Raw genomic sequence first — 27,081 nt, 5'->3', positions numbered from 1 at the left:
AAAATGATTTCATCATCCCCAACATCCTTTCAATTGATGGGATAAGAAAAGTTTCCAAAATATCAATGTAAACTTGTGCATTTATTGATGATGTAATGACAGCCATCTCCCCAGTGCCTTTACCTGACATGTAGCCCCATATCATCAATGACTGTGGAATTTTACATGTTCTCTTCAGGCAGTCATCTTTATAAATCTCATTGGAACAGCACAAACAAAAGTTCCAGCATCATCACCTTGCCCAATGCAGATTCGAGATTCATCACTGAATATGACTTTCATCCAGTCATCCACAGTCCACGATTGCTTTTCCTTAGCCCATTGTAACCTTGTTTTTTTCTGTTTAGGGTGTTAATGATGGCTTTCGTTTAGCTTTTCTGTATGTAAATCCCATTTCTTAGGCGGTTTCTTACAGTTCGGTCACAGACGTTGACTCCAGTTTCCTCCCATTCGTTCCTCATTGTTTTGTTGTGCATTTCGATTTTTGAGGACATATTGCTTTAAGTTTTCTGTCTTCACGCTTGATGTCTTCCTTGGTCTACCAGTATGTTTGCCTTTAACAACTTCCCATGTTGTTTGTATTTGGTCCAGAGTTAGACACAGCTGACTGTGAACAATCAACATCTTTTGCAACATTGCGTGATGATTACCCTCTTTTAAGAGTTTGATAATCCTCTCCTTTGTTTCAATTGACATCTCTCGTGTTGGAGCCATGATTCATGTCAGTCCACTTGGTGCAACAGCTCTCCAAGGTGTGATCACTCCTTTTTAGATGATGACTATGATGATGCATGGTATCAAACGCAGCACTGAGATCTAACAGCACCAGAACCGTAGTGGTGTCCGAATCCATTGCAAGTAGAAGATCATTCACCACTTTAGTGAGAGCTGTCTCTGTGGAATGATATTTTCTAAAAGCAGACTGCAGAGGCTCAAAAAAGATTATTCTCAGTAAGGTGGACCACGAGCCGCTGTGAAACCACTTTTGGTGAAGGTCATGGGTTCAGTTCCCACCTGTGGCCGTTCTGTGTGGAGTTTGTATGTTCTCCCCATGTTTGTGTGCGTTTCCTCCGGGTGCTCCGGTTTCCTCCCACATCCAAAGACAGGCGGGTTAGGTGAACTGGAATCTTTAAATTGTCCGTAGGTGTGAGTGGGTGTGACTGTGATGGTTTGTCTGCTTGTGGCCCTGTGACAGACTGGGTGTACCATGCCTCGCGCTCTATGACTGCTGGGATAGGCTCCAGCCCCCGCAACCCTTCAAACAAGGCTGCGCTGCGCCAGTCTGCCTGGCTTAAAAATGACTTGGCCAGGGGACTCCTGTCAGTTTCATCATTTCTGGCCTGGCTCGTGCTCGCTTGTGGAGGCTCTGTACCAGCTCAGCACAACGCAAGACCAATTTTCACGTCAGCACAAAAAGACTAACAGAGTTATCCCATTAAGTACAAGTTCCCCCAGAGTGTGCACCAAGTTCACCACAGTTATCAATCAATTCAATCAATCAATTTTATTTATATAGCGCCAATCACAACAAACAGTTGCCCCAAGGCGCTTTAATATTGTAAGGCAAGGCCATACAATAATTACATAAAAACCCCAACGGTCAAAACGACCCCCTGTGAGCAAGCACTTGGCAACAGTGGGAAGTTGCACCAAGTTGAGCGTATACTGTGGGCCAAGGTGGATGGGAGTTTGATCAAATTCTAGGGGAAACACTTTTCCTGTCATGTTCTAAGTCATGTGGTTGCTTTGGAGGACTCATCACCAAATGGCCAAGAGACAGCTGGTTAAAGAAATCAGACAGGTTTCTCTAAATTATAACTTCTTGATGTTATGCGAAGCTCTGTAAAACTGGGCAGGTGTGACAGCAGCTTTAGTTGTGTTTCCTTCAGTGTTATATTAAACCAAATTCAATTCTGCTTTTCATTCTTGTATTGTTACAGGAAAGTGAGCCGATAAAGTGCTGCTATTTTGATGAACATGGTAGGTGTATGCACGGGATGTGCATACTATTTAACATTTTTTAAACTTACACAATCATTATAACTGACTGTATTTAATATTTGCAAACAACAAATATTTTGTTCTGTTTTTTCAGTGTGAATGAACTCTGTGTTGAGTTTAGCTTTGCGGTTAATATTGACTGATTATCATTTACAACATATTTATGACAAAAACAATAAAATCATCAAAATTTGTATCAAAGTCTAAAATGCATGAATGTGTTTATTTCTTTTTATTTCACAAATAAAACCCTTTAATTACTGGTCCATCCCAGGTCAGATATTCAGATGCATCCCTGTGTAATATAAAATATAGATATACTGACTTTGCTGAAATATTTTTAAAATGAAATCTTAGTTACATCAGATATTTATTTTCAGACTAGTTTACTATTTGATTTGCTATGATTTTTACAGTGGGAAACAGTTTCAAGTTGTTCTGTTATTCTGACAATATTACTGAATTGTATTCATTATTATTATTATTATTGTTGTTGTTGTTGTTTTAGTTAGTATTTGGCCAATGACCAGAATTACGGCTAATTTAAACCTCCTCAGACCTGAAATGGAAAGCAGATGGATGTACGCTCACTTCCAGAACCAATGAAAGCAACACTGAACTCACCTGTAGCTGTGACCACACAACGCCCTTTGCCATCCTACTGGTAAGGAAGCTGCATGACTCATGATGGCTGGTGTGGTGCTCACTGTAGATAGCAGGCTTGTGACACATTGGCGTGTCATTTTTTAAAAATAAACATAAATAAAAACTTTTGTTAACAAAGCACATATCTCATGCCAAAACCAATGGAGAAATCTGCATTAGGTTTAACATTATTGCATGTTTGCAGCCCTACAACTCAACTTCAGTGACACCCCACCCCCTACATCAATGTATCTTTTACTGCAACACGTCCAGATCCTTTCTGATTATCTGTCAGTAGATATTATTCATTATCATCAGCGTACTCACATTTGAAAATTCAGTCCAAATATAAAAAGCTTCACCTTACACTATATAGGGATGAAAATAAATCAGCCAGGCTTTATGACTAGCAGAGCCGACCTTAGGCAAGATTATGGTGTGCCCCCCCACACTCCTCCGTGCACACACATCACCCCAGACATTAATGGACAACAGCCATATGACAGACCTTAAAGGTTTAATTGTTAATCCAATACACGAACACACACTCAAATAACATAAATAACAATAACAAAAATTATTGAATGAAATAACATAAATAAAACCAGAATTCCAGTTCAGATTTTGGGCAAATATTTAGAAAGTCCTGACAGCTCCCACAATATGAATAATAAAAAGCTGAAATGTTCAAACAATACAAAACAGTGTAATGTAATATAAAAACAGAATACAAAAGTTGTAGTGTAGGTTTAACTCAAAGGGCTGATCCACAGCAGGATTGTTTTCCACCGGCGCGGCTCCACCGAGGCCCGAGGCGCCAGCGCACATCCACCAGCGCGGCTTTACCGAGGCCCGAGGCGCCAGCGCGGAGTTATCTGACCATGGGTCCGAAGAAGGCACTGACGGCGGAGGAGGGAGACGATATCAAGAAGTCCCTGGACTTTTTGTCTGAGCAAATCTCTGTTGTTAAAATGCAGCAGAAATCCATTATGGAGCTGGTGGAAGAAGTGAAGGCTCTCCGGATCCAGAATGCCGAGAAAGACCGGCGTCTGGTGTACCTGGAGAACCGTGTTGCGGAATTGGAACAGTACACAAGGATGAACGACGTTATTATTACAGGAATTCATATTAAACCTCGATCCTACGCACGGGCGGTGTCAGAAGACAGCGGAGGGGAGGCCAGCGAGCAGGAGGCCAGCTCAGTGGAACAACAGGTGGTCGACTTCCTGCAATCTAAGGTATTCAAATGGACTGTAATAACATTGAAGCGTGCCACCCCCTGCCAGGAGAGAGGATGGAGACAAGCGAGCAGTTTAATGAGGTTTGTCAATAGAAAACATAAAATAGCATTGTTAAAACAGGGACAGAAACTCAAAGGAACAAACGTATTCATCAATGAACATCTGACCAAAGAAACGCAGACATCGCCAGGAAAGCTCGTTTCTTAAAAAAGAAGGGAAAAATTCAACAGACATGGACATCCAACTGCAAAACATTTATCAAATTGAATGGAACACCAGAACAAGCGAAGGTTATGGTAATCAGGAACATCGAGGAACTGGACAAATACGACCAATAAGGTATGAGGACACAAACACATCACAACACCATGACAAAGACCAGAGGAACCTATTCATCTACTACATCATCTACATCTGGAGACAAGAAGGATATAACTCAAAGGATTGCTGATCATGGAGAAGTAGAACTGAGAACATTTAAATACACAGACCACAATGTACTGGACTTGGAGCACGATATAGACCCGGACAATAATTTCTTCTCAAATATCCATGACAGTTGTTGCTATTATACAGATGAACAGTTTAATCGGATCATTAAAACGGATAACAAATTATCAATAATCCATTTCAACAGCAGAAGTCTATATGCAAACTTTAACAACATTAAAGAATATTTAAGTCAATTTAAAAAAATATTTAACATATTGCTATATCAGAAACATGGATCAATGAAGATAAAGGAATGGATTTTGAACTGGATGGATATGAATTTAATTGTGTAAACAGAAAGAATAAGAGTGGAGGAGGAGTGGCTGTGTATGTGGATAAGAACATGGATTATAAAATATTAGACAATATGACAACTGTGATCGATAACTTATTAGAATGTATAACTATTGAAATATGTGAAGAAAAAAGCAAAAATGTATTAGTCAGCTGTATATATAGAGCACCAGGATCTAGTATTGAAACATTCACTGACTGTATGGGAAAAATGTTCTCAAAAACTAATCAAAAAACTGTGTTCATTTGTGGTGACTTAAATATTGATCTGCTCAATCCAAATAAGCATAAAATAACAGATGAATTATCAGTATAATGTACAGTATGAGTTTATATCCAAAAATCACCAGGCCAAGCAGGAATTACATCCCATAGTGCTACCTTAATTGATAATATATTCAGCAATGATATTGAGAATAACACTGAGTGGATTATTAATCAATGACATTAGTGATCATCTACCAGTTTTCATCGTTTATAATAGAAACCATCGGCGGAATCAGCCAGAGGAGAAAATAAAATACAGGCGAGTGCGGACAGAGGAAACATGAACACACTAAAGAAGGATTTACAGGAGCAAAACTGGGAAAAGGTATACAATGAAAGTGATGTTGATAGTGCATATGAAACTTTTTACAAATATTTACATCATTATATGATAAAAATTGTCCAATTAAACAAGACTACAGAAAACAAAAAATCCAAGCTCGACCATGGATGACGAAAGGGTTACGAAATGCATGTAATAAGAAAAATACACTGTATAGAGAATTCATAAAACTAAAGACTAAAGACACAGAAAATAGATATAACAAATACAAAAATAGATTAACTAATATTATACGGGTATGTAGGAAGGAATATTATAGTAACATATTATATAATAACAAAAACAATATTAAAGGAATATGGGATATATTAAATAGCATTATCAAAAATGGTAATAAAAAACAGAGTTACCCTCAGTATTTCATTGATAATAATGTCAAGAAGGAAAATAAGGATGAGGTAGTTCAACGGTTTTAATAATTTTTTTGTAAATATTGGACCAAGCTTGGCAGAAAAAATTCCCGATTCCCAACCTGAGGATTGGGATAATAATCTCATAGAAAGAAATCCCTGTTCAATGTTCCTCACAGCAGTGGATGGAAAAGAAATTATAGACATTGTGAATAATTGTAAATATAAAACATCTACCGATTTAAATGAAATTGATATGGTGGTGGTAAAACAGGTCATTGAATGGATTGTAGAACCATTAACATACATCTGTAACTTATCATTTCAAACCGGTAAATTTCCCAATCAAATGAAAATAGCTAAGGTTGTGCCGCTGTATAAGACTGGGGATAGACACCACTTCACAAATTATAGACCTGTTTCTTTGCTTCCACAATTTTCCAAATTATTAGAAAAGTTATTCAATAATAGATTAGACATAGATAGATTAGACTTTTTTCAGCAACCTAAAAGGAAATGGCGGTATCCCAAAGTATTCACTGACCATAGCAGCTATGGTCAGTGAATACTTTGTACTTGTATTTGGTCACAATGGGCCTTATAGAAGCAGAATGTGCCAACAAAACAGCATAAAACTATAATGTAACACTAAAACCTTCTATCCAGTCTATCTTTACTGCCTTATAACAATAGTGGAGGGACGCTGACACAGCGCCGTGCAGCTCCTCTGTGAATAGTGACGCCACGTGAAATCTCTCTATTTGAGTAGTATTTCCCCTATATATGTAACTTTAATTTATACAGTCATTTTTTAAATAATACACTTTTCAGGAGATAATGACTCTCTATCTAACGTGCCACAATTGTGACAGAACTTGAGCTGAAGGTAGAGCTGCGATCCGATATTATGCACGCACAAACCTGATCAGAACCTGAGGGCAAGTGGACCTAGACATTATTCTCTGGCCAGCGATCTGTAACTGAGGTCTAGTGGAACTTGAAAATGATCTCTGGCTGTTGAACCGATTGAGGATGAGCAACATTTTCCTTGACTGGCACTCGCACACGTGCTCGCGATACATGCATGGGGGCCTCTTTGATGTTGTGGATTTTTTATTTGTAAAGCTTTACAACTGGGTGAGTGGCATGTTCATTTTTTTCATCTTTTGCTTTGTGTTCCTTTCTTTGGCGGTATATCATAGATCTGCGGTTCAAATAACCGCAAAATGTGGGCAATTAAGGGGATTTGCGAAAGAGACATGATATGTGTCCGTAATTACAGAGGAAATGGGAAAATCGAGAGCATAGAGATGATGTGTGAGGTGAGCAGATCCAGAGAACATTGAGGACAAAAAAATGGGACCTCCACACTTAGTCCATATATATATATATATATATATATATATATATATATATATATATATATATATATATATATATATATATATATATATATATATATATATATATTTATACAGTGAAGCAAATATCTACTGCCAATTTTGTAAGTTTTCCCACCTACAAAGAATGGAGGTCTGTAATTTTTTATCATACACTTCAACTGTGAGAGACAGAATCTAAAAAAAAAAAAAAAAAATCAGAAAATCACATTGTATGATTTTTAAATAATTAATTTGCATTTTCTTGCATGAAATAAGTATTTCATACAATAGAAAAACAGACCTTAATATTTTTTACAGAAACCTTTGTTTGTAATTACAGAGGTCAGATGTTTCCCGTAGTTCTTGACGTGGGTAAAAATTTAGCAAATTCAATTGTACCTTCTAAAATGTGCTCTTTTGATTACAGTAAAACAATTAACACAGTTCTGGGATGAATGTTTATTAAAGGAACATAGTCCATAAACTTAAGTGAAAAAAAAATCAACTGATAGTGACAATTTTGATTAAAAATATTATGGATTGTATAGTTAAACCTTTAACGTATAGCTGTAATTTGTCATTAATGACTGAGAATGTTGGGAAGGTGTCGTGACACGGACCCACAACAGGGGGCGTTAATGAACGGACAATGGATAAGCCAAAAAGTAACAATTTAATGTTGTGAATCGCACAACAAATTACAGACAATAACAATATTGTGGATTGTCAATTATACACAAGGTGACGTGTGGGCAGGCTCGAAGATAGAAGACGTCTGGCGAGAGAAGAGCCGGATCCCACACAGCTTCCACCACCAACGGATCTGAAGAACACCGGAGCCGCCAAGCCCTGCGCCCCAGGTGGCCACTGTCTTCAGCAGTCAGACCCGGTACTGCTGGCAGAGAACAGAAACAGTTAGTGGTGGGTGTGTGAATACACACCCAGCAATCCTCCGGTGTTTGAATCCTCCAGGAGGGAAGACCTCCACCTCCAATCACACACTCGTGCAGCTCCTGTCTAACCACTTATCTGGTTGGGGTGTGAAGCGAAGCCGTCGCTGATCACACCAAATGCCAATCCCACAGATAAGGCAACACCACAGGAAAACGGCTGCAAAAGAAGTTCAGACTATTACACAATGTTTTGTTCAGCAGAGAAAATTACCTGAATGGTAGCTGATTTCTCGGTAGGGAGGTGGAGTTGCAGTCCGGCTTATATGGAGGATGAAGGTGATGAGTGACAGCTGGTGTTGATGATGTGTGACAGCTGTCACTCCAGTGGTTCCGACGCCCTCTCGTGCTTGAAGCCCGCACTCCAAGCAGGGCGCCATCTGGTGGTGGTGGGCCAGCAGTACCTCCTCTTCAGCGGCCCACACAACAGAGAAATTTCCTTTCAAAATGAAAATAGCTAAAGTGATACCATTGTTTAAATCTGGTGACAAACTCTTTTTTTTTCAAATTATAGGCCAATCTCACTGTTACTGTTATGTGTCGGACGCGGGCGGAGAACCGACCAGCGTTTGAAGGACCCAGTATAAAATAAGCAGAGCACGGTACAAAGGATAACAGAATTTAATAACATAACAGTGAGTGCTGAATAATAACAAAGGAGTGCGCGGTCTGGCGAGGTGGAATAACGGTGCGCTCCCAGCAGCACAAACGGTCCGGAGCCAGAACAGTTCGGACCCAAGGACCCCGCCGACACCCCCCAGGTGGCCGCGACCAACCGAGTCTGTGAAAGAAAAAACCATCATGTGAGTCCACCACTCCACACACAGAGAGACCACTCAAAGGTGTACATAAACAGCAAACACTTCCTGGCTTAATTACCAATCAGCTTCCCACCCTGCAGGCATGGAACACCCAGTTCAATTCTCCACTGCAGTGGAAGCTGATTAAACGACTAACATAACAGCTCAATATAATAAGGTGTGAGGGACACCACATCTACTGACTGTACTCATGTTAGTCACAAAACCTAAAGTACCTCAGGAAGTGTGCTGACAAGCGTGAGACCTCACCCCCTCCTCTTTCACAGACCATGGCATCAAACCTGGTACGGTCTCTGCATCCATGATGATGAGATGGCTCTCTAGACGACGATCTCACCCGTCTGGTCACAAGGTCGGGTCTCTGGCAAATACACACTGTGTACTCCAGACTTAAATGCAACCATGCCCCAATCCATAAAGATGCACCACAGCTGTGAGTCCTGACGAGCTGCACATGACAAGCTTCAGGTGATCAGGGTGAGGTCCTAATAACTCAGCCACACATCCACTCAGTCCTGAACGCATGCCACCTGGAAGGAAAAACAAAAGACAGAGAACAGAAGACAGAAACAAAAGGCAGCCAGGCACCCCAGCCATACAACAGCACCCCACCCTCACGGGAAGCCTCCCGGCGACCACACAAACCTGGCCCAGGAAAAACACCCCCCTCCAGGGACCATGGCTGGAAACAGTATCTGCATTCATCTTCCAACTGAATCTTCATTTAACAGAACTGTTGACGTCTTCACCTCTAACTGCATCTTTGCCTTTGTTTCTGTCAATCAGTTTGCACAGGTGTGGCCAGGAGTTCTTAAACCTGTGCGGTCAGCCTTTGTCCAACCATGTTTAAAGTCTAATTAGTCATAAAACAAAAAAGACAAACACAAACAACCAAACCACCCCCCCCCCCCCTCCCCAGAGGACCGTCCCATCAAACCCCGGGAAGAGGAGAAAAGAAAAACACAACCCAAACTTAAGCTTGCAAACAAAAACACTAACAAACCCCCCCCCCCCCCCCCCCCCCCCCCCCCCCCCGGACGACATGTAGGGACCAACACCCTCCAGAGGACATCCCGCCAGCTCCAGGAGTAATAACCACAGCCGAGGTCCCTCTGGGATCCAAAGTCACCCACGGGGACTTCCAGCGCCTCCCAGAGGACCGTTCCATCAAACCCCAGGAGACGCCCCCCCCTCATGACTAACAGACCCAGCCCCGGCCGTCTATGGCTAGATGGACCCACAGCCCTTTCCCCCCCAGAGGACACCAGGGCGGAAATAAAGGGCGGAAACTGGGGGGAAAAACAAAAGAAAAAAAAACATACAAACAAAACAACCCCAACCCCACCCCCTCGGCGCAGTGGAAACTGGAAGTACGTCCAGTGTCACCAACCACGACTATACCCCAGAAGTCAACCGGGAGGAGTGGAACAGCGGTAATGGCAGACGGCACAAAACGGCGCCACCCCTCCGACTTCCAAACCAGCCACCAGCTGCGGGTATATTCCACTGCCCCAAACCTCAGCTACGCCGATGGCATACGGCTCAAAGGCGCGCTGAAGCTGGAGGTGGAACAGGGAATCATAAAAAAAAAAACAACACCCCGAACCCCCCCCCCCCCTCCCAGGCGCAGAGGTTACCTGGGAAACACCCAGCATAACCAAACTGCACCACTCCAGCAACGCCGACAACCTATGGCTCACACGGCTGGAGTCAGAGGAGAAGAGAGGGCACAACAAAAACAAAAAAAAAACAAAGAAAAAAGAAAAAAACAACCCAATTACCCCCCCATCACCCCCCAGAGGACCGTCCCATCAAACCCTGGGAGGTGAAACCAAAAGAAATAAAAAGAAAGACTAACAGACTAACATAAGGTTACCTGGGTCCTGTCTGTACTCCAGACAGCCTGCAAGGTCACGACCCCAGAACACTAATAGTGTAGAAAATCCCACACAAAAACCAACTCAAAAAACACCCACAAAAAATGAACCAACACAAAACTAATAAGTGACTTATACCGTTAAGCTCAAACAAATGTAATGAGGTTAAATGTTATCACTATCACTATGTCATAACTAAACATCATATCCTTAGCGAGCAGCAATATGGTTTTAGAAAGAATCGCACTACTTCACTGGCTGTAATGGATTTCGTTGAACAAATTTCTAATGTGATTGAAAATAAGCAGTATACTGTAGGGGTTTTTTACAGAAAGCATTTGATACTGTACATCAGGGCTATTTAACAAGATTTTTCCGGGGGCCAAATTTGCCAGAATACTATGACCTGTGGGCCGGACAGTCTCGTGACCTGTACTATTACTCTTTTATGTACAACTGAGACAAATGCTACTACATTTCTTTTTACCTTTTTATTTAACAGAACACCAAAAGTCACACTTTAAGTGCAGGTTTCAACCAACATTAGCAGCCTCTGATATAATAACATCACAGTCACAACAGGAATAACTGTTCTTAGTGCAAGTAAAAAGTAAACAATACCATCTTCTGGCTTAACAACAAAACAATAACTATTTCAGACTTAATGTGCAAAAAAGAGAAGATAATCAGCTTCTGGGTTGACAGCATCACAGTAATCCCAAATGCTGTTTTTAGTGCAAAAAAGTAAACAAACAGCTCCTCATAAGGAACAATAACAAAAACCAATAGCAGCTGGTGGCTTTATGTGCAACAGAAATTAAACATAACCAACTTCTGGTTTAAATAACTGTCGCTGCTGACATTTCTGAGAATGGGCTTTCTCAGTTCAAAACTAAAAACAAAAATGGCCATTTTTGTACATGGTGCAAAAAAATAAAAGCTTTGTGTGTTAGTGTGTACTGGAGAGATAAAAAGACAAAATAAGAGATTATAACTACATGTTTTTTGATATTAGTGAGAGAAATTGCATTTTTTTTTTTTTTTTTTTTTGACTGAGCTAGGGCTGAAAAATTAGGCTTGTATGGAGCGAGGGCGATCCGCAAACAATGATGCAGACGCTCATTTGTCAAAGAGGCACAATTGTCTGTTTTTATGGCATTCGTGTGAGAGAAACTGGATTCGCAGGTGTATGTTGAACCAAACATCAACACACACAAAGCCAACCTTTTCATTTTGGGGAATTTCTCTGCAACAACACACCTGGTCCAAAACTCTGCACAGCCCTGTTGCTTAAAAGCATCTTTCAGTTCACTTGATGCCTGCATGTCAACAATCTCCAGCTGCATGGGCCCTTCATGTCACTGAGGAAGTCTGCTGCTTTGGGAGTGTGTTGTATTGGTAAATGGGTCCCTCACTACATCCAGCAGCTCTTTTGGGATGCCAAAATTATTCAGTCTCTGTGCAAAGTTGTGCCTCAGTTTATCTAGAAAATCTGACATTACCTTTGTGACACTGGCACATTGTGATGACTTAATGAGTGTGGGTGTGAGTGTGGGAAAGTGCAGCAGCCTGTCATTAAGTTCACATGCAAAAATGTCTAGTTTTTTTTTATAAAAGCAGTCAGCTTTTCAACCACATCAGCCACTGTTTTATCCCTCCCCTGAAGACTCAGATTAAGACCATTCAAATGATGCATGATATCACTTAAAAAGCACATTTCTGAGACAAATTTCTCATCCAGCATTTTTGTCAGAAATGTTTCAGCCTTCTTGTGCTTGCATTCACGTAGAAAGGTGATCATTTCCTCCCTGAGTTCACAGACTCTCTGAAGTGCATTGCTCTGGCTTAACCACCTGACGTTGTGTAAAAGTAGGTCAGAGTGCTCAGCTGACATATCAGCACGTCGTCTGCGAAACAACCTGTGCTGAAGACTGGATGTTGCTCTGATAAAGTTCACTGGAGCAATCACAGAGTCTATGGTACTTTTCAACTCACCACTAAGCTGAGAGCAGAGGACACTGGTGAACGAGACAGTGGACAGACTGTAGTTTTGGTGCAACAGCAGACAGTCGTGCAGACAGTCCTTTGACCCTTCCTGCCATCGAGGGAGCTGTTTTAGCTTGTCGTCTGCTACAACCTCGTCGACGGCAGCTAATATACATTCTTTCACTGTTTCGGAGTCAGTGAACAGCATTTTCTTTTTAGCAAGAACCCACGCAACACACAGGGACGCTGCTGTTGTCTTTGGTTGCAGAGTGCAGCTACGGGAAAAGATTGCAGTGCTTCGCTTGTAGTTCATGTTAAGTCCTTTTATTTTTATTTGACGAGCATCAGAACCCAGTGGATATTCATTGTCAAAACGTGAGTGAGTCGTAATGAAGTGCCTCCGTACGTTATAGTCCTTATTCACCGAGCAACGGTCATAACACAGCAAGCACATAGGATTGCCTTCGGCATTTTTTATGTGCACATATTTATCAGTCCAGTCATTATTAAATCTTCTATTTTCATTATCAACTTTATGTCTCTTCTCCTTTGAATGCGCCATGTTGTCGTCGTCTTCTTCTTCGTTCGAGTTTATTGGCGGTTTGCAAACCAAGACGGTACATTACCGGCACCAACTGTTCAGTGCCCGCAATGCCCTCACGTGACGTGGGTCTGTTTGGAAACAGTACTGACGTGCAGGACTCAACATGCCGCAAAGCGCCACAAAGTGTCGTAAAATGCCGAAAATTGGCAAATGTGCTTTGTAGCGGCTTTTGATCGTGCATTTATTATTATTTACGGGTAGATGGGTCTAAATTTATTAAAGGGCTGGTTCTGGCCCGCAGGCCGCCAGTTGAATAGCCCTGCTGTACTTCATACTTTGCTTTTGGACAAATTAAAGAAGAATGGTATCAGGGGATTGGCACATGATTGGATAATGAGCTACTTACACAATAGGTATCAGTGTGTCCACATCGGTAGGCCAAATTTTGAATTCTTGAAGATTACTTGTGGGGTGCCACAAGGTTCAATCCTTGGGCCATTGCTGTTTCTTTTGTATATGAATGATATATGTTTGGTTTCCATATCCATAAGTTGTATTTTATTTGCTGATGATACGACTGTGTTTTGTGGTGGGGATCATTTGGGATAGCTCTTGAACAGGATGGAGAATGAATTACAGATATTTTAACAATGGTTCAATTCAAACAAATGATTACTCGATTTTGGTAAAACTAAGTGTATCATATTTAAGAATAAGTCCAGGAACTTAAGCAGTAATTGATTATTACATGATATCGAAATTGAAATTGTAACTGATACAAAATTTCTTGGTGTTTATATTGATGCTAAATTAAGATGGAAAAACATATTAATTATGTTAAATATAAAATGTCAAAAGCCATTGCAATTTTGCATAAAGCACAAGACTTCTTCTCTAAACATTCATTAACCATTTTATATCATTCATTACTTGTTCCATATATGACATATTGTGTTGAGGTTTGGGGAAATACATATCGGACTAATGCTATCCAATTTTTTTTTGTTGCAAAAGAAATCTATAAGAATTATCAGTAATAAACCATATTGTGTGTGAACAAATCCATTATTTGTCTGTTTACCAATTTAAAATTCTAGGACTTGGTTGATTACATCACAATACTAATTATGTATAAAGTTAAAAATAAACTTTTGCCTCAACATGTCCAGGACCTGTTTAAAATGAGGGACACCAATTATAATTTGAGAGGAACATTATTATTTGAGAAATTAAAGATCCAAACTACTGTAAAAAGTCATTGTGTTTCTGTTAAAGGTGTTAATATTTTTGAATAATTGTCCTGATAATATTAAATTACTTGGTACCTTAGTTGGCTTTAAAAGGCTTTACAAACATAATATGATTGCTTGTTATAGTTTGAAGAATTAGGATTACCGATTTTGTTATTGTGCACTATTGCTTGTTTGGTTGTGTTTTGAAATTTTAGTGCATTGATTAAGTTATATTGTTTGTGCATATTTCTTTGGTATTATGAGTATATATATTTATATATGAATACATTCTTTATTTTTATGGTATACGCGGAGTGTATTTACAAGCTCTGCTTCTGCCTTCACCCTTTCGGCCACACAGGTTCACTGTTACATTGTCCTTTTTATGAGTTTTTGCTATTGTCTTTGTTATTGTTCATCTGTGTGCCAAATAAATAAATAGATTCATTCATTCATTCAAGTTTGTACACACTGCAGCAGGGATTTTGGTCCACTCCACACAGATTTTCTCCAGATCTTTCAGGTTTCAAGTTTCAGCTCTCCTCAAAGATTTTCTATTGGGTTCAGTTGTGGAGACTAGATAGGCCACTCCAGGACCTTGAAATGCTTCTTACAGAGCCCCTCCTTAGTTGCCCTGACTGTGTGTTTGGGGTCATTGTCATGTTGGAAGACCCAGCCACAACCCATCTTCAATGCTCTTACTGAGGGAAGGAGGTTGTTTGCCAAAATCTCACGATACATGACTCCTTCAATACGGTGCAGTCGTCCTGTCCCCTTTGCAGAAAAGCACCTCTAAAAATTATGTTTCCACCCCCATTGTTCTCATCCCCCAAACACAGCGAGTGGAGTTGATACCAAAAAAGCTCTATTTTGGTCTCATTTGACCACATGACCTTCTCCCATGCCTCCTTTGGATCATCTAGATGGTCACTGGCAAACTTCAAACGGGCCTGGACATGTGCTGGCTTGAGCAGGGGGACCTCGCTGCCCTGCAGGATTTTAAACCATGACGGCGTTGTGTGTTACTAATGTAATCTTTGCGACTGTGGTCCCAGCTCTCTTCAGGTCATTCACCAGGTCCTCCCATATAATTCTGGGCTTTCTCAGAATCATCCTTACCCCACGAGGCGAGATCTTGCATGGAGCCCCAGACCAAGGAAGATCAACAGTCATCTTGTGTTTCCTCCATTTTCTAATAATTATGCCAACAGTTGTTTCCTTCTCACTAAGCTGCTTGCCTGTTGTCCTGTAGTCCATCCTAGCTCTACAGTTTTGTCCCTGGTGTCCTTAGACGGCTCTTTGGTCTTGGCTATGGTGGACAGGTTGGAGTGTGATTGATTGAGTGTGTGAACAGGTGTTTTTTATACAGGTAATGAGTTCAAACAGGTGCAATTAATACAGGTAATGAGCGCAGAATAGGAGGGTTTCTTAAAGAAAAACTAAAAGGTCTGTGAGAGACAGAATTCTTGCTGGTTGGTAGGTGATCAAATACTTATTTCATGCAATAAAATGCTCATCAATTATTTAAAAATTATACAATGTGATTTTCTGAATATTTTTTTTTAGATAAAAATTACAGACCATTCTTGCAAAATTGGCAGTGGATCAAATTTGTTTCACTGTGTGTGTGTGTGTGTGTGTGTGTGTGTGTGTGTGTGTGTGTGTGTGTGTGTGTGTGTGTGTGTGTGTGTGTGTGTGTGTGTGTGTGTGTGTGTGTGTGTGTGTGTGTGTGTGTATATATATATATATATATATAGTTTTGATTTTAACAGGGTGCATTTATGACAAATGGCCATGGGTGCACTAAATACTCTGTGCTGCTGCTTTTACTGTGACTGCATAAAAATGAACAGTTATCACTTAAAAACGACTCATCATAGCATAACCACATCTGTGTAAACTTTAAAATTAATCTGTGCCTCAGTTCTTAACATTAGCAGATACATTCTATTCAAGCATGCACTGGGACGCTTTTAATAACTAGGTCACTGCTGTCAGAAACCCACGAGTACTCACGAGTACTTTGTTTTCAGAAGTCTCCGTAGCTGTTTGCTGTGAATGCCGTATTCTTTGAAACTGGTCAGGGAAGTGCACAAAGTCATCCCGGTGGATCATCAGATGCCACTAAATCTTAATTGTTATGATTTTGGTGCAACATGTCCTTTAAAGGGTTTGGCGAAGGGGGAGTATCCCAACCCTCACCCCTGTGGGTCCGCCCCTGCACCACAGGCCTGCAGAGTGTTTGTGCACCTGCAGAGAAAGAGTTTGCTGCCTGTTCTTATCGACTGTTCTCTCAAACAGTGAGACAGATGAACAGACTTACTGCGTGTTTAAAGTGAAGCAGTGTGTTTGTTTTTTAAAAAAGCACTATGTTCGAGTCGACCCCCTGGACTACAGGACACAAAGTGAATTAACTGACTAATCAACAAACCACTTTTATCGCATGGATTCTTAACTGATTTGATCAGACCTTTCATCTTTTCATCAACAAGGTGGACAGCGGATTTATCAACGCAGCTTTAGCAGAAAAGCTTCTCACATACTGTTCACAATGTGCACGTTCTGTTGGTAAAACTCCAAAACTGGCAATGACACATATAAATAATTAACTAAATGATTTGACCACTTTCGAAAGAAAAATGGACTTGTCTGATTTCTGCAAAGTTATAAAGGATCTGTGCTGTCCTATGACATTTTTTACTTGTCCCGGATGATTGGACAAGCGTTAATGTTGAGGGCTGTATTGTTTCAATTATTGTTGTTGGTTTTTTGTTTGTTTGGGGCTTGCAGCGACATCCCTCCAGCAGGTGGCGCCCTATGCCAAAAGCTAGCTCTGATGATGAGATCCCAAACAAAAAAATGCACACAAAAACAGGTTTTCATTCTTGACAATAAACATTCCATCACATTTTGAAGAGACTTAAAATGTTTTGAATGATCCAGAATTTGCCATCAGAATTAAATCAGTGTTAAAACTGAGGTTAATTATTTGTTTAAGGTCCCTGGAGTTTTAAGCTTTTTTGTGAATTGAAGCATAATAACAACTGTTACTAAAACTGTGCAAACAAAAAAGGATACCAATAATAATAACAATACAATTACATAAATTATCCAGAATTCACACCTCAAACCTAATCACCATTCAAATGTAACTGACTGTGCCTATTTACATAGTTATTTTTTACAGCATTTGTAACTGCAAAAATTAATAATAATTATCATCACCATCAGTTTTATTATTACTGTCTCATAACCTGTCCAGAATTCACACCCATAACCCTGCCAAAATTGAAATTGAATTTTAAACGATTCACAAGATTTATGATTCCATTAATCTTTGAGATCAACTGTCAGGTTTTTGTGAAACAGTCAAATGTCAAAACAAAACTTCTCTACTCTATGGAAATGAAAGAATTTCCCCAGAAACCACATCCTGATTCCAAGCAACACAAAAACTGTGAATGAGTTCCTTTTCATAAGATGGAACATTTGAAGATTGTGTGGCAGCTGTTGTGTAATCCTCTTAACAGACGTACGTATGATGGTGAAAATATAATCTCCTGCAGTTCAATTCAGATTTAATTTGATCATCCAAAATGACAAATTAACCCACTGGACACAAGCAAAATGCATATTTCTACCATGTTTGTGACGCCCAACTAATCTGAGTGTTTACATTTGATTTTCATACAGAGATCATACATTATTGTCAATAAATAAATAAACACTTTTCAGTTTTCTTAATAAAAAAAACTGATTCATATCATCCTGAAAATTCTTTTCACAACCAATATACGCAGTAACCTTTGAACTGCCAAAATTCTCAAATCAAAATTTTTAGTGTTGATTTTAACCTTTTAAAGTCATTATACAACTTTGTAACACTCAGTGTTAGTTTTTCTGGGAGATGATCATGTGAGTGCTGATTCAAATCTGAAGGTGTCATTTTGCCAGTGAGTGACAAAACAGAAAACGGAATTCTGTCGGGATACTATGACAGCGTGGTTGCTAAAGAACCAGAAGGGTTTTGGTTTTTCCAACCTGAGACCTTTGTCTGATCAAATAATTACAGCTTTTAATTATAACATTTTTAAAATAGTAAATTAACACTATTAAAATGTTAATACTGATTGTTAATGTCATAATACGTAAATATTATGACATTTACAAAGGTAAGTATTAATGCTCATATTTTATTGCCTATTCACACATAACGCGAAGCTGGGCGAATGATGCAGAAACTGGCTGGAAAAAAAAAAAACAAATTGGTGAAACTTGAAAAATTCCATGCCATTTGTTTTGCAGGGGGGTACGGCACACTCACACGCCATTTGTTTTGTGGGGGGTACGGCACACTTGCATGCCATTTGTGTTGCTGGGGGGAGGGGGGACACCACACACTCACACGCCATTTGTGTTGCTCAGGGGGACACGGTACACTCGCGGGGCACTTACAAAATGTGGGGCCATTCATGCAGCCAGGTCAAAAGTGGTTGCCTGCTCTCTACTGTTGTGCTGGCTGCGCGACTGGCCCCACCTTTTCTCAATGCCCCACAAGTGGTGTTGGATATTCGTGGGTGGCACCTAGACTCCGAGAGTGGGTCGAATGGCCACTCGCACGCGTGTGAAGGTTGCCTCGGTCACGCAATTCGGCCAGGGTTCGACGTGGCCGATGATTTCGAGTAGCCCTTCGGCCATGGCACTATATGTCCGACCTGCATTTGACATTCAAATGTTGCGAGCACGATCAGATGACAGTGCGATCTCATCTTGTCCGCCATCTGAATGGGTTTCCGGTGCAAGCGACACGTGAATGTAGAGTGCATGTGCTGTGCCCGAATGGAGGTGGCTCAGGTTTTTCACAAGTGGCATTCGAATCCTCTTTCGTGTGCCATTTGGCCTCAGTTGTGTTATGTGTGAAGAGGCCATTAACACTGTTGTACAAGTAAGTGTAACTTTAACTCAGAACAAGCAAGAATTATATCAACTCCGGATATAAACTTTCATAAAAAAATAAATGCTTGAATTCTTGGTTGGTCTTGTTAATGAGGTATGAAACAGATGTGCTGTTTTATGATCTTTGTTCATTACTGGTACAAAATACAGTGTGTAATTGTAGAGATTAACATGATCTGTCCTGCAGATAAGAGAGCCCATTTCAGAAGCCCACTGGAACATTCTGTCCTACATCAGTTACATCGGCTGCAGCCTGTCTGCTTTCTTCACCGCTTTGTCCATCGTTATATATGTCTTCAGTCGGTACGTAACTTTACTGTGTATTATGAAGAAAGTTGCTTGTTGCAGTCATGCATTTGTATAGTGCATACAGTATTGGTGCTCAGTTACAAGTCTGCTCCACATTAATTTTCTAATAAACAGAACACGGTAACTGTGACCATGCTATCAACACACAACCAGTGATGGATGGAATTTTTAGTTCCTGAATAGTATTTGTTGTGTTTGTCAAGTGTGGGAGTCATTTGTTGATCACAGTGAGCTGCACCGATCCATCCATTCATTTTCTATATGGTTGGAACCTTACACCCTGGACAGGACGGCCAGTCCATCACAGCACTGATACTGACTGGCAAACAAACATTAACACTCTCAGTCACACCTGTGTCAAAGTGTTTGTGTTCACAGTTTCTTCAGTAACAGCTACTAAAACTTGTAACTTCTTCAGAGTAGTTGTTGTGTTTTGGTGGCTTCCCTCACTCATCTCCTTTGTCCATGACCACTGCTACTTTATCAAACTGCTCAATAGTCTTTCTATTTTAAAAAATATTTAATTGATCTCTAAGGAAGGCTTCATTTCCCCTTCATCCTGTCACCCTTAATTGGAATAAGTGGGTTTAAAAAAAATGGATGGATGGATGGATGGATGGATGGATGGATGGATGGATGGATGGATGGATGGATGGATGGATGGATGGATGGATGGATGGATGGATGATCTCTCAGGGATAGTCATTATTTTTGTGTACATGTTCTGTGTTGTATAAAGCAAAGTGATCTCTGGAGGATCCTTAGGTACTACTTGAATGACTGTATGTTCTAAAGTGTACTTCTTGCAATGTGAGGTCTACGACGCTATGGCATGATCCAACATGTAGGTGTCTCAGTGTTGAGGATCTCAGCAACTGGAAAAGGCTGAAGGTTGCCCAGGTATGACCTGGCTGTGGCAGATAGATGGCTACTTTCAGGAGATCCAGTTGTCTGCTTTTCCTAAGTGGTCTGCCAGTCAAGTACTAACCAGGACCTTCACATCTGGCATCTGAAAGGATCAGGTGTACACAAAGCAGCACTGCTGCAATTGCCTTCATTATGAGATAAACAAAAAAAAAGACCATTTAAAAAAATGCATAAAGGGCCCTGACTTTTAAAATTTGATTTTTTTTTTTCAAAGTAATTCCATTTTAAACATAAGATTATAAAATGTCCAAAATCCTAAGAAAGTGAGTATATGTTAGGTACTACATCATCTGACAAACAAATGGAAATCACTATTCCATGACTGCATTTACATATTTTGGAATCTTTTGACAAAAATTGATCTTCAGTTATTGATTTTAAGCTCACAGAATGTCTTCATACATTATATTTTTCCCCAGAACACCGAAAAGGGAGTCTTCCATCTCTATCCACGCATCTCTGAGCACCTCTTTGTTTCTTCTTAATACCTTTTTCCTGTTGAGTGAGTGGGGGGCCATGGTGGAGCCTGACGGTGTGTGCATGGTTGTTGCAGCTGCCTTGCATTACTTCCTCCTTTGCACATTCACATGGATGGCAATAGAGGGGCTTCACCTGTATCTCCTCCTGATAAAGGTGTTCAACACCTACTACAAACATTACATCGTCAAACTGTCTGCTGCAGGATGGGGTGAGTGCTGCAACAAAGACAGGTTGATGTCATCTGTAAAAAATTGAAATAAATAAAAAATATTAAAGTATAAATCAACAAAGGCCTTTATTGTTTGTAAAACTTTCTAATTGCACTATTGTTTTCATGTTTCACTTTCCAGGGATTCCTGGTCTAATTGTTGGGGTCTCTTTGGCAATGAAGGACTATAAACAGTTATATGGTATAACAGTGGTGACCATGGGTGACAGTAACACCACTAAAAGCATGTAAGTACCTGTTAACTGTTTATGGGTGGAATCATTTGTATGTCTGTTCATCTGTTCAACTATCCTGACAGATTAGTCTGGTCCCCCTCCATCCATCAGACGCAGAAACAATTGCCTGTGGATGCTATTGGACAGATGTACAACCAATCAAAACAATACAATACATGTGACTGAGGCAGAGCGACAACCAGATTAGTGTCCACAAATGTGCAGTCTGGAGAAAGGCAGACACATCTTTCTGACAAAGGAAGGCTTTGGAGCCATTTGCTCAGTTCAGCAGTTGCGATTGGTCTGGCCTGTTTTGGCAAAAAGGAAACAGTTGTGAATGGCAGGAGGCCAAACGCTTTTTGCAAAGCGAATTTATTTGCATATTGAATTCTGTATCTCGTTTACCAGGCTACAAAACAGCAATAATCATTAACTATATTAACTCATATTCAAATAATCATTCAGGTAATTTAGGAACAAACAAGAAGGTCGTGGGATTGATTCCCACATGTGGCCTTTCTGTTTGGCGTTTGTGTGTTCTCCATCACAGAGGTAGTGATGTGCAAGATTATTGTGGAGTTTGCTGATAATTACATTGGATTTTTTAATAAAAAAAAATTAAATCTGTCTGTGTAGAATTGTTATGATTTTACGATGTAATTATTAAAAAATAAATGTCAGTGTTTACAACATGTAGCTGAATCCATCATGTAGTGTCCGGGGTGCTGCATATTGTTTGCACTTCATTGTGTGCATTTTGTCCAGCCCAGCTGCATGGACCAACGCAGTAATAACTTGTGACTACTTATTATTAATGCTTCCACTTTTAATGCATCACAAATATTACATTGTTCAAAGTACACTGTAGTATAATATTATATTATTATGGTTTTACGCTTCATATGTTGTATGCATCCTCTTATGAAACAATTCTTTTTTTACTGTCCCTTTGGTCTCCTGCCTGCTGCCCACAGCTGCTGGATCACAGACAACACGTTCTTCTATTCCTTGAACTTGGTGTACGTCACCGTTATAATAATCTTCAACACTGCTATATTGTTGACAGTGTCCTCACACATCTGTCAGATGAAAAGAGTGCTCAGGACAAACAAGAATGTTGGAACAAAGGTTGGGGAAAGCAGTCAGTGGGATCCAGTGAGGTTCAATGAGTCGTGTAAGAGTAGCATCACTGTCATGAGTCTTACCTGCCTGCTGGGAACCTCCTGGGGTCTGGCCTTCCTGGGATTAGGCTACGTCAACTACACAGTCCTCTACCTTTTCTGCATCCTGAACTCCACTCAAGGTTTGGTGTTCATTTGTGTCTGTAATTGCAATAAAAATATGGACCTTACACCCTCATGTTCCCTCCTTCTGAACTAAGTGAAGCCAAAATATCACAAATAATATAAGTTGCTCAGCTTATGTGGGTTTTTACAGGTTTTTATGACAACGGTTTGTGGCTTTTTCCCCACTGGGGAGATTTTTTTGTGCCATTTCTGGTTTGTGCCTCCGTCTATAGAGCGAGTTTCGCGCCACTCCGCTCGTATTACACAAAATCTATTGCAGTAGCTGCAGTCTGTTCCCATAGACACATGCATAATTCCAAACCACAGCCAAGTGAGTCACAGGCGGCCTTATATAATTTTGAGCGTACTTTCTAGACACAGTGTTTGGGTAGTGACAAGGCTGATTAAGAAGTTTTTTACACATTAGTACTTGTAGACATAGCATAGTGTAGCATGTGTCTATAGGTGGATCTCAAAAAATTAGGATATTATGAAAAAGTTCAATATTTTTTGTCAGGTATTTAATTGGAATAAAAATTGTACATATTCTAGTTTCAATACATAGAAACTAAAACGTTCCACTTATTTTTTTATTTTAATTTGATAATTATGGCCTATAGCTCCAAAAAATAGAAAAGGCATATCTCAAAATATTCTGTATTATAAATCCTTTTTAAAAAACTGATCTGCTGAAATTTATACACTCAGTACTTGGCTCCATGTCAATTAATTCCTGCATCAGTGCAGCATGGCGTGGAGGCTGAGCTCTTCTGGAAGTCCAGGTTGCTTTGATAGCAGCCTTCTGGTGTCTTTAATCTTCCTCTTGACAATACCCTTTAAAGAATCAATGAGGGATTGTCTATGGGGACATCAAGTACAGAAACACTATTGTCAGCAAACCAGTTACTAGTAGTTTTGCCACTGTGGGCAGGTGCCACATCCTGCTGGTAAAGGAAATAAGCATCTCTGTAAAGCTTGTCAGCAGATGGAAGCATGAAGTGTTCTAAAACCTCCTGGTAGACGACACTTCTGGAGTTGTTTGCTTGACGATCTTCTCAAGGCCTCGATTATCCCTGTTGCTTGTGCATCTTTTCCTACCTGACTTTTCCTCTCCAGTCAACTTTCCATGACTGTGCTTTGATCCAGACCTTTGTGAACATCCAGAGCTTTCAACAATGACCTTCTGTGGCTTAACCTCCCTGTGTCTGTGAGTGTCTTCTGGACATCTATCAAGTCTGCAGTCTTCTCCACGATTGTGGTTGTGTGTACTGAATCAGAATTGAGAGATTTGTGTTATTCATGTTGCATAAATAGTGACTTTAAATAAAATATTCAAATATTTTGAAATATACATTGTCTATTTTTGGAGCAGGAGGCTGTAGTTATGAAAATTAAAATTAAAAAAAATGACTGAAGCATTTTACTTTCTGTACTGAAACTAGAATATGTAAAATCTTCACTCTCTGAAATACCTGAAAAAATATTGAACTTTTTCATGATATTCAATTTTTTTGAGATGCACCTGTATACGTGTAGTTCTGTGGTGACTAGAAACCAATGCATTCAAGCAATACATGCATAAACCATTGTATGTGTAAAGAAAGCCAACACAGGCACTTTTTTGTTTGGTGGGAAATAAATATTGGAAAAATAGGTAAAAAAAAAAAAAAACTAGTGGCCTCAAACCAGCCAGACAATACAAAGGCCAAAACTGAGTCATTAGATAGCAAGAGTAAGGCCAAGGCATAAAAAAAAAAAAAAAAAAAAAAAACAGCCCCAAGGCACAGGCCGACCTCAAGCCTTCTAGCACTGGTGAATTACTACAGTTTATGGATACAACATTACCTAATCCTCTAAAAAACAGAATGATCTCTTTGCCTTATGGGCAGGATTGTGTAAATCTCATCATTTCCATAAAGTCCCCAAAGGCTGGCTTTGAACTAGATTTGAAATCACAAAAAAGTTCAGAACCAGACCATTTAAACTTTATTTAACCATTAAGCAGATTTTTAAAAGGCCATAATGTACACCAGTTCTGCAAGCTATGTAATTCTTTTGCCTATACTGATATCACATACTCACAATTTCACGTGCAGCACATGTGGGCCATATTGAAAGTGGCGGCAACAGCTGGATTCATTGGGGAAAGTCTTTGCCAACTGAAATGGGATACAGTCTTGATATTAATAGGTCATCAACCACTGCAAAAACAGCTGCTGAAGATTGATTTTTGCTCAAAGCAGGATTAATTTCTAAATGTTGTGAAAGCACTGTGGGCTTTTGGAGAATGGTCAACACAAAACCGCTACCATATAAGTATTAAATACTGCTTTGGCCCAATATGACTGTTTAAATGAAGATGATTAAAAAGTTGGTTAAGACCTTATATAGAGATTTCAATAAATTAGCCTGGCTCTAGATAAAGAGATTGAGTCAGGAAACTTTAAAATGTTGGTCAACACTGTGATACAGGCCTTTCTGTGCTTTGGTAGAAGTATATACTCCAGTTAGTGCTACACAAATATGGTTAATGGGATACAATACGTATTCAAAACTCAAATTACATGTACAGCTTAAGGCCCGGTTCCACTGGCGTTTGGGAAGATTTGTGTATGGATTGCGCACAAAATTGGCTCATATTCGCCAAACATCCGCAATATCTGTGAAACATGCTTGTATGAGTCGGCCAACACCCGCACATGTCCGCAATTATCCGCAGAGGCACGTTTTTCCGTTGCCAGGATTTTTGAGTTGCACAAAATTTTGGTTGCGGATGACATCCACCTTACATACTCAATACATACTGATGCTATGCACTGTATATCCACCGTTAGCCGCTGATATACGCAATTGACGGGGATTTGCCGCTTGGCAGCGGACTGGGACAGTGTGTAAAAGGGATATATTGTGTGCCCATCATGTCCATATCACAAATTAAAATAAGTTGTAGTGAATGCACACAGATTGGCCACGGATAAAGCATTTGGATGACGTCTGCTTTGCAGCTGATTTGTGGACAATCTGCAAATGCATAACAAACGTGTCATGTAAACCCAAAGTACTATATGATGCAGAAAGAGACATACCTGCTAGTCAGTGCCGGTCCACCTGTGGAGATCCCCAAAGACGTAATAGCTGCTGCAATCCAACAACATACTGTAAATCCCCAGCTGCAGAGAAGTCAGCCGTGGACCTCAGTTCTCTGTCAGGAGTTTTATTTAACACCAACAAAAGGAAGAGTTGCTGTTTAGCCGCAACTCACGTTGAAATCTCTCTTTTTGGAGAAAAAAAAACAGTCTCACAACCCCGAGCAGCTCCCCCCCCACTCCCTAAAGTCATTAACAGCTAACCCTTGCATGACAACATGAACATCAACTCTGTGATCAACTTGTCCGAGTCCAGCTATTGCTCCAGAGGCTGTGGTGTTGGTGTGAATAGTGATGCTTTTATGACCGCAATGCAGATCCCACGCACGCGTAACATGTGCGCGATGCATTAACATTGCATCTGTAATACTGCCATGATAATCACAATGCATCGGATCCATTTCCTCAACACATGCATTATACAACAGTGATTGTTCGTCATATATTCGCTATACATTATTAATATATCTGTAATTGATACTGGGACATTTGTCATTTTTGGCCAATTTTGTTGCGGACGACAATGAACGCCCGTAATTTGTATACTCAATGCATGCACAATTAATTCTCTCCCCAGTGGGACCGGACCTTTAGGTCACTATCCCATTGCTGTTCTTGGGAAAGATGTAGAATCAAACAGAAGATGTTGGGGACTAGGGGAGATATTTTGGCTTTCCTTTTTTCTAGTTAACTTTTCATTTTCAGTTTTTTGATACTTTCATTAATTTTGCAGTCTGTGATTTTAAAGTTTGTGGTTTGTGGATACCTTTATTGTTTCAGTGACTTTTTTTTAAACATATTTACTTATTGTCAAAATTGCTTATTGGCACCATTTTAAGTTCTCTTTTACAGCTTGTTAACAAACCTGAAAATTATTGTATTTTTGTGTCCCTGTTAAGGTTTCTTTATCTTCCTGTGGATCTGTTTGTCAACCAAGAAGGAGTGGAAGAGAGAAGATGAAACCAAGATAACTTCAACCCCCATGAAGAGTTCAGGACTCAAAAGTGACTAAACCCCCTTTTGTGTCATCCAATCGTAATTCTGTCAAAAGTGGCCAAACGGAAATAGTGAAGGAGTGGATTCCAGGTTCAAATTTTAATTAATTTCA

At 40.0% G+C, this 27,081-nt stretch overlaps 1 protein-coding gene across 1 annotated transcript; it reads left to right on the top strand.

Annotated features, from left to right (window-relative positions):
• The first annotated feature begins 1,954 nt into the window (after positions 1–1,954).
• On the top strand, positions 1,955–27,081 carry LOC117523896 (adhesion G-protein coupled receptor G2). The gene is made up of 7 exons (XM_034185521.1): positions 1,955–1,980; positions 2,559–2,665; positions 19,569–19,684; positions 21,037–21,305; positions 21,448–21,553; positions 22,516–22,844; positions 26,873–27,081. The coding sequence occupies exons 4-7, from the start codon at positions 21,134–21,136 to the stop codon at positions 26,983–26,985; spliced, it is 720 nt and encodes a 239-aa protein (XP_034041412.1). The 5' UTR covers positions 1,955–1,980; positions 2,559–2,665; positions 19,569–19,684; positions 21,037–21,133; the 3' UTR covers positions 26,986–27,081.

Source organism: Thalassophryne amazonica, chromosome 2 (assembly GCF_902500255.1).
Source record: "Thalassophryne amazonica chromosome 2, fThaAma1.1, whole genome shotgun sequence".
Classification (NCBI taxonomy): Eukaryota; Metazoa; Chordata; class Actinopteri; order Batrachoidiformes; family Batrachoididae; genus Thalassophryne; species Thalassophryne amazonica.
Note: the sequence above shows the minus strand (reverse complement) of the source record. Positions and strands in the feature narration are given on the sequence as shown.